At 39.9% G+C, this 9534-nt stretch overlaps 1 protein-coding gene across 1 annotated transcript; it reads right to left on the minus strand.

Moving 5' to 3' along the window:
- Positions 1–5155: 5155 nt before the first annotated feature.
- Positions 5156–7304, minus strand: ZNF706 (zinc finger protein 706). The gene is made up of 3 exons (XM_010020303.1): positions 7115–7304; positions 6104–6211; positions 5156–5472 (listed from the first exon to the last, which is right to left on the minus strand). The coding sequence occupies exons 1-2, from the start codon at positions 7247–7249 to the stop codon at positions 6116–6118; spliced, it is 231 nt and encodes a 76-aa protein (XP_010018605.1). The 5' UTR covers positions 7250–7304; the 3' UTR covers positions 5156–5472; positions 6104–6115.
- Positions 7305–9534: the final 2230 nt, after the last annotated feature.

The raw sequence follows: 9534 nt of genomic DNA on the forward strand, positions 1-9534 counted from the left end.
TATTACTTGATGAGAAAGGAAAAAAGTAAGAGATAAGATTTACAAATAAGTAAAAATAAACCCCACTTCTGACTTCAGTCCAAAGTTAACTAAACAAAGCATGTTAAGAAGTTGGAAGAGGAAGTTGAAGTATTCATGTGGACTTAGATGGTATTCATGTCAGCAGGAGCTAATTACTCTTATCCTAGGATGGTCCAGCAATCAGCCATGTCAGCATGGACCATGAGTGTTGCTCACTGAGAACTCTCAGGGCACATAAGAGTCCAAGAGAGCAGTGAGACAAGCACAAGGAATGTAAAAAGGAGACTCTGTCAGTCAACCTAAACCTGGAAAAGGGAAAAGGGATAGAATAATTATGATAAAATCCTCCTTGTAAATACATATGGAAAAGTAACCCAGCAGCAGCCAGCCAGCATGGGAACAAACTATGCAGTACTCCACTACCTTCCACTTCCTTCATGAAATCTGGCCTGGTGGCCACAGATGCACAGGATCTCAAGTCTCCCTGTTGCTGTAATGGCCTTTGACATTGCCATTATGTGAAGTGCTCACAGGTCAAATACTTCAATCCATACTGACCATAAGGAGAATCACAGCAGTCCAAAATGCTCTCAAAAAGCAATTACCAAAGGCTTACTGGGAACCTGGGAAGATAAGCAGCGTTCTGCAAGGCCCATCAGTGTGTTCATGAACAACCATCGGGAACTTAGATGAACTGTAAACAGCACAGGAGACAGCTCTAGAATACTGGTTATCTTAATAAATTTGGTCAGAGATCCACTAAAGACAGGTATGCAGCAGGCACTGAATACATTGCCACAAAATGGAGATTAGTAGGGGTACTGAAATGGATCTGGTATGTTCACAGACCAGGAACTCAATGCGAGACAAAATGATGCTGTTGTGAAAAGGCAAATATAATCCCAGTGTGCATCAACAGTATTAAAGTGCCAAAAGTTAATTGTCCAAGCTACCTGCACTAGCCTCAGCCAGCACAATGGGTCATGTTTTGGACCATACGATTTTTGAGCACAAACTGGAGAGGATCCAGAGAAGAGCACCAACAACTGCTAGACTTAGAAGACATGACCTATGAAGAGTGATTCAATTAACTGGGTTTACTGAAAAGAGAAGATTAGAAGGAGAACATGATAGCAACGTTCAAATGAGGGCACTATTCATCACATTTATTGCCAACAAGAACACTAAGTAATTGACTGAACTCCCAGGGATAAACTCTCGCTGTGGTAACTCTCCAGCTGTTAGGTTCAACAGTGGTACATGCTGTTTACAGGGTCACAGGATCCCTTAACGTTGGAAGCTTTTAAGAGTTAGAGAAACACTCAGAAGATATAGTCTTGGAAGATTTGACCCAATCTCAGCAAAGAGATGGACTAGATAACTTTGGGAGATTTCCCTTAGTCCTGATTGCTCTGGAAGATCTCCAGCGTCCAGAAACATTTTGCACACTATGATTTCATAAAAGCTACATACAGGGAACACACAATTATGTTTGCTGCCATGCCATCGAAGTGCTGTATGGACCTTAACTTTGTGTGTTTAATGGACAGTATTTTTCAGAGGAAAGCTGTGCCACGCTTCCTGAAAAAGCTGAGACACTGCTTTAATGGATTCCTGACAGATAACAGGGTTGGGGCAACTACCGATTCCTCCTTTCCCAGAAACCCCAGTGCTAAAAGCCATGTAAGAGAACTGCAGAATATATACCCAACCTATTGCACCTTTTTTTGAAAGCTAACAAGATAACAGAACTCCCGACCCCAGTGCCTTATCTAGATAAAGGCCATAAAACAAGAGACAATGCATTGAAAAATCTCCAACTAATTTTCAAAACGGACACTGAAATTCCACAGACAGAACGTGCCACCTTCCCACTGTCGAGACTGAAGCAAGATCGCTGCTGCAGATACAGAACATGGAAAATCGCATGCTGAATACTAGTCCAAAGCTGAGTTTTGGGGCTGAATCCCAAGTCCACTGTGAAACCTGTAAGGTTCTAAATAAGTAAATCAAATGCCCCCAAATTATACCCAGCAAAATGGAGCTGAGTAGACAGAAACACAGCTGACCTTCACTTTGTGGATTCTGTTGGACTAATTGAGTTTACTGGTCAGACCCTGGGAAGACCATGCTTCCAATAAAGCCAAATACTTCCTAACGCATTCCTGTGAAAATGGGAAACAAAACAGACCTCAACTCAAGCCTATTAGTATTCAGTGATAAAAAGAAAATCCATCTATTAGCTTGTCTTATCAAGATAGGACAACAGTTCAATACAGTTTATAGAAATGCTACAAATTCCTTCGTTACTATGTGGCTTGCAAACAGCCCAGGGTTACCAGCTTTACTTGAGCTGAAGTGTTTTCAGCTCGACAGCAAATAACCAAAAGGGATAGTCTCCAGGCATGTTTCAAGTGCATTGCATAAAGCCAGCTATTTCCTTAAGGCTACATAGCAACTGTCATCAACTTCTATTCCAGATTTTTCACAGCAAGAAACCAGAACCTCTTAAATAGGTAAAGCACACATAGAGAAAGTAGCCTAAGTTTGAGTAACGGACCACAAAACTGTTCTTGATTACTCAGGAGCCTCAACATAATCACGTGTGCCAACTTTTACTCTGGGATCTGAAGTGACAATTTTTTCAGAACATTTAAGCCCTGCTTAAAATGTGATTTCAGATGCCACTTGAAGAGATTCCCAGAAGAGACGTGGGCTTCTGAGAATCAAAAATGACTTTTAAGATATCCATGACAGCTGCTGCCCATATTGACAACATAAGAACCTTTTTACCTGAATGCTGTCCCTGCACAAAGATGAATCTTTCTCAAGGAAACATGAGAAACGTCCCATGTCTATTTTTTGCAAAGTGAGATAGCTTCAAGCTCCAGGACTGTCCACAGCGAGGAAATTGATTTTCTAAGTGCAGTAATGTTTGTTTTTAAAAGCAGGCAGGAAATATGACATTTTACATTTTAGTTGTTTAATTCTCTTTAATCAGACACATTACAATGCACAACTGTGTCTTTAGCCAGGTAACAGGACGCCATTCTCCAGATCAGGAAGAGATGATGGAGAAGTCCTAGTCCCTCCCCTGACCTTTCAGGTACAAGGAGTATTGCAGGTATTCTAGATGAAGACGATTCCCACATTTAGCATAGCATTCCCCCTGCAGTTACAAAGCCTTTACAACAATTCAGTCATACCTTTCATTTATTTCTGTACTTGAGATTGCAGCTACTGCAGCTAAGGATCTTACTGAACCGAGGATCACCCTTGCCTTCTAATACATAAAACCCCCTCTTCATTTCACAGGGTATTTTCAACTTGAGCATCATAAAGTTTCAAAACCACAACTCTAACTAAAGTAAACCACCCCACTAGCGATGCAGCTTGCCAGGTCTTCAGTGCTCATTGAGAGAGATTGTTTATGAAAAAGAAAAATCTTTTTATTTAATGCTACACAGTCTGAACTGAAGGAATAGAACAAGTATTTCACCTCAGGACCCAGCTACAGGAATTCATCCCAGAACATTTTCCAGAGTAAAACCAGATTTACCCAATACCAATCAGTGCAAGAAACATCTTTATCCATTTGCACTCAGCATATTTTTAGACAAACTACAGCATCAGAACATTTAAGTATCTCTCCCACACACAGCACAAAGGTCGAGAACAGATTTCTTGCCTTGTGAGAGCCAGTTTGTCAGGATATATGTATTGGTAACATTAAAGAAAAATAAATGAAGCGTTACATTCTGATGTCAGGTGTACAAGTGCAGTAGTGGATTACTCTCAGAGGAGAACAATGTCATAGCTATAAAAGTTAAGTGGTATACAGGTTATCCCGGAGTGACTATAATACAGAGAAATTTTATGCCAAATTAAGTATTTACAGAGATACTGTCACAGCAAAGAGGACAGGAAGCTAGTCTCACAGTAGTTCAATAAGGAGCAAATGAGTGGACAAAGACGAAGGCTTTGACTTTATATAATAAAATACCAAGTGCATTCTTTTAAGTGAATGAGTCTTTGAGACTATGGTCCTAGATTTTAGGAAGCCATTTGAAGGTCAGATATAGTCCTGCTGCATAGCAAGGGTTACCTGGACTGCTAGAATTTTTACATCCATTGTAACCTCAGTAAATCACAGCAATTCTAGTATTGCTTCTTACTGCAAGGCCAAACCTAAAGTTCTTAAATAAGCCCCTTCCAAATGTCAAAGATGGGATTTTGTGTAGCAGACCTACTAGCACAATTCAGATGTTTCTCTACTACTTCTGTGCTGTACACCTGGGATTAGGACTGCACCCAGAACACTTTAAGAGTAATTACTGTTAGCTGCTCAAATGTTATTGGCCAGAGAGATACTACCCAGCTTCTTCCTGTCAATACAACTTTAATCACATCTGATTTCTTAAAGCAGTTACTTGGGCTTTTTTCCAACAGGCTTATTTTAAGCTGGTTGTGAAGAAAGGTTATTAATGGCTGGCTATTTTGCATATTTCTTGAAGAGCTGCTACTGAAATAACCAGATATATTTGAGGAGGATCATGTGTGGTTGACTGCTCAAAATAGCATTAAAAATCTTTTCAAATAAAAATTTCCAACTAAGAGCAGAGTTTCTTTAGCCAAGTATTTTGCAAGCATTTTTCAAGCCATCATACCTATACCATTCAATCCTGCCACCTCTCTGCTTCCTCAGCCATCTACCAAATATTAAGGGTAACAGGTATGACCAGAGTCTCTCCAGTGTATGAGTTCAAGGAACATGATCCCTCACAGTAAAGGAATCCCATCTGAAATGGCTTGCAGTATTAGACTCCAATACACAGGACAAAAAAAAAAAAAATGCAGAAGGAAGTCTCAGTATTCTAATGCAGTTTCCAGGGAGTCTGCTGCACCTTGAGCCAACAACTTGACCACTAGTGACCAGGCTCAAGCAGGCAGCACACTGAACAGTAAATCTGAGCAGCTTCCCTTTTCACTTAAGATTAATTTACTGTAATGTACATTACTTTCAGTGGAATGATACTGCTCATGTTTTGGCAGGATGGGGAAAATTCCACTTTGTCTTTTTTATTATTTTATAAGGCAGATAATACAGGAAGTTGAAACAGAACTTCTACAAGGATTTAATCTGTGATATTGTAAAATCAAAGTACTACTTTATTAAATGAGTTATTTTACACAATATGAACATCAATATAATTACAATTGTAAAAAATTTTTTATAACAAGTATGGACTGATTTTTCAGGATTTCCAAATAGGGCACAACTGTACATTTACACAGAATTGTCTTTGCATGAAGCCCAAGAGGGAACAGCATAAAAATATGAATGTTTCTGTAGCCCCTTCATTTTTGCTGATCAACAGTTTTAGAAAAGCAGCTGCAGGTTTGTTATGTAAGGTCTGACAGTAGAAGAGTCAATAGGTGCCATGATTTCACCTATAAGAAACAAGAATACTCAGTTAAGCTGAACCGTTACACAACGCTGCTCACCTTTGTATGAATGAAATACCACAGTACTGCTTTTTACCTCATTTCAGCCTTTTATTATAACCACTTTCAGTTACAGCCCATCAGCTGGCCAGCGGGAAACCTCTTCTATAGTTAACACAGAGGATTTGTATCTGAATGCAGAAAAATTTGCATTCACTTGCATAGCTTCAGGAACAAAAAGGCTCAATTGTTGGAAATATTCTAAACAACTATTTCCATTACATGTTTTGCAGCCACAGACAGATTGCATTTATGATGTGTTCTGTTCAAAGCAAAACTGACATTTCAAAGCAAGAACTAAATAATAAGGAGTATTCCTACAACTCTAAGGATGACCATTTGAAATAACATTAATCCCTTTTAAAACAACCTCCACGCACAGTAAAGCGCCACAGCCATTCCGCCTAGGTAAGTATTAGCTTGCTTCCCCTGTTTAACAGTTCAGGGGCATAACTTCAACTTACAGTTAATTTTCATACTGAAGGAAATAAAATGAGTTTTAAGTCCCAGCTGCTGGTAAAAAAAATATTCATAATTTCTAATTCTCAGACAATCACTTAAAAATGAAGGTAATGACCTGTAGACAACCTTATGCCTGAACATCAGCCAACTCTGGAGGAAGTGGAGTCTTAGGATGCTTGCTTTCAAAGTGCTGTTTGAAGGTCTTGGGATCCGGCATTTGTGTCTGATTAAAGAGAGAAATTTAACTTTACGCACAGTACAAGAGTTAAAAAATACTACAAAACCTGTTCCCCCCTCCCCATTTTGTTTTCTTTTTCCTGAAGCAAGCCGTCTCCTCAATGACACTGCTCTACTGACAGAAGTACCAGTAATTCAGCTACAGCTTGAGACTATTTAACCTCAGATTTTCAGAGGTGCTTTTAAGCACTACTATCACACTGTTTTAGCATGGCCAAAGTGACTGCTGCCAAAGACTGATTTCACAAGAGGAGGAACTGGTTAGAAGTACTCAAGTGAGCAGCCCTTACACCGGAATCTTATTTAAGACATTCAGAGTGACAAATCTATTCCGAGACCAACCATTTATGTGAAAATGGCAAGTTTACCCTTCAGCTCCAAACCAAGAACATTCAGGAAAACCAGCCAGAGTATAATCTGATTAGCGCTAACATTTGTGTTCTCTTGTCAAGTCATTTATTCTACTAGAAGTTACTGCATATCAAACTTACACTAAAGCTTTTGGCACCACCACTTTTCCTCTCTACATGAACAGTGATTCTAAGTCAGGCCAATTCCATCACAAAGAAGAGACATTCCCATTTGGAGATTAAACAGGAAGTGATCTCACACTTTTTACATTTTATACCTCATACTAACAGCACATGCAATCCGAAAGGCAAGATAACCACCCAAACCAGATTTGTACGTAACCTCTCACATTTTCTCCTATCTCAATTATCAATACAGCTGAGTAATCTTTAAGCAAGTCACATAACATGCAAATGCTTCCAGCAGTGAGCTAGACAGCCACTTGAAAAGTGTTTGAGTTTCCACTATATAATCGTCTAAAAATTCTGCTCTAGGCTGGAACACAGACCTGCCTACAGTAATATTTGGTTCCTCTTACCCTACAGACAGTGCAGGTATATATCAAGGCAGCCTTGGCTGCAGCCTTCTGATCATGTCCTTGTTTCTTTTTCTGCTCAGCTTGCTTTTTGGCATTTTTCTGCTGCGACTGAATCTTCTGCTGTCCACGAGCCATATCTACAAACAAAAAGACAACATTTAGTCTACAGATGTGAGAAACTACTGCTGCTAGCTGACTGAGAAGCTGTAACCATGAGCACAATGCAGTCATGTGCTCATCCATGAGGCCTACAACTCCCATAACTCATATACAACAGACATCTGTTCAATCTCTTTACTATATAAAGACTCTGGGTTTAGCATTGTTCTTAAAACACACACTAGAAATCTAAGGTTTCTTCATCTTCAAGGTCTACTTTTGAAAAGTATTTTCAACAGTCAGAATAATTGAAGTTTCTTTTACAGTTAACAGAAACTTATTTTCTATTTCCACAGGTATAGTAAAATTTAGGAGGTTTTGTTCTTTTAAGTTTAAGATGCAACCTTTATTTCTGGAACTTGAAACAAGTTCCAAGAAAGGCAAATCAAAGTATTATCCAAGCTGTTGCTCCTATCTTGTGGTCTATGTGCTTGTGAGAAGCTTTGGAGTTGGGAATGCCAAGAACAACAGGTCACCGCTCTTTCTTCAAGGCTATTTTTACAGGTGGCCATTCTTTTTGATTATCAGCCAACTTGACACACATACATACTTCTTAAAAAGAAATAAAGCCACCCCCATAGAAAGCCATTACTCTATATAAAAAGGAGCATAAAGGAGGCAAACACTACTGCCATATGCCATTAGAAGGTTCACCAGAAGAAACAAGATCCAAAGAAATCACACTTCAGGGAGCAGCAAACCAGCGTATAATACCACCGCCACGCTCTGCCTGCCTGCAGCCCACCAGGACACCCCACTCAGCCTGCAGCCCACCTGCAGAGCAGGCACCAGGCAGGATTTGGGTGCACCAAGCAAGCAGGCTCCAGAGCATGCTTATATAAGCCAGCAGCCCACTTTCTGCTATTATCTTTCCCAGTCCCTCACGGCCCACGCACAATCCAGTTGTGCAGCTCTCACAGAAGCACAAGACCTACTACACAAGCACAGGGCAGCTCATGAAGTCCATTGTTTTCAGGACAACTAGTGAAGGCTAATGTTCCCAGGAGGCTGGCTGGTTGGTAATTGCCCCTCTGTGCAACCTGGGCATTTGCTGCATGTTTAGCACTCATGCATGACGCACACTGTGTGCCTACAACAGGTCTGTCATGCACTCCTTTCCATAAGGACAGAGGGAGAAAAGCCTGTCCAAACAAAGACTGATCTCCAGTAAGTATGTGTCAAAAGCAGACACTTTTCCCAGTATCCAGTCTAAACCTTCCCTGGCACAGCTTGAGGTTGTTACCTCTTGACCTATCACTTGTTACTTGGGAAAAGAAACCAGCCACCTCCTCTCTCCATCCCCCTTTCAGGTAACATCACAATGCTTGACACTGAGCAAAAAGATGGTCCTGAGACCCAAAACAGCTCTTGAGGATTGAAAGGCAGCTCTCAGGCCACACTCCCAACTTTTTCATGGATCTGTAACAGCACCATGTAACCCTTGGCAGAAGCATTACACTGCATCTTTGAGCATTCCCTCCTCTTCCCCCATCAGTTTCCCTAAAGGAGAATTTAAGTCCAAATGGCTAACAAAATTCAACACAAGAAAACACAAACAAGCATAAATACATGTGGCATTCAACAGATTCCAAGATACAGCACTGAATGTTAATAAACGTAAAAATACCAGTTTACGCTTCAGTGTATGCTACAGTTACACCAAAACACCCCAGCCAGGGCCTCACACTGTTTACGTACAGCATGGCTCAACCACAACACGACATTCCCATTTAAAAAAAAAAAAAAAAAATAGAGAGAGAGATTCCCAATAACTCTGCAAACTGGAAGGAACTGTAGGTTTTATTTTGGTTCTATTTTACCAGCATTACAGTATTCCCCCAGAAGTTAAGGGGCTCCTGATAGAAAATACTTAGATGCAATAAAAACAAACAAAGTATATATTTTCATGAAATGATGCTATTTGTATTTTAGTCCCTTGGTAAGAGCCTGTTAAGCAGTACATCGCAACAGCCAACCACACTGTATGTATGTATTTGGCAACTGCTGGTTTTAGTTAAGACACAAACAAGAAAACACGAACAAAAACATCTGCTTAAAAATATCAATCTCCATATGATGCCCGAGGCCAAAAATCCAAGAGTTTAAATATTGCAAATTACACTAACACAGTTGAAACACAGAGCAAACACTCAACTACTAGAAAATTAAAGATTATTTGGACTATTGGAATTCTAAAGAAGTGACAAATAATCCCAAAGTTCGTTTAAAAGAATGAACAGTTCATCTACAAGGCTAAATCT

Source organism: Nestor notabilis, unplaced genomic scaffold (genome assembly GCF_000696875.1).
Source record: "Nestor notabilis isolate BGI_N333 unplaced genomic scaffold, ASM69687v1 scaffold988, whole genome shotgun sequence".
NCBI lineage: Eukaryota > Metazoa > Chordata > Aves > Psittaciformes > Psittacidae > Nestor > Nestor notabilis.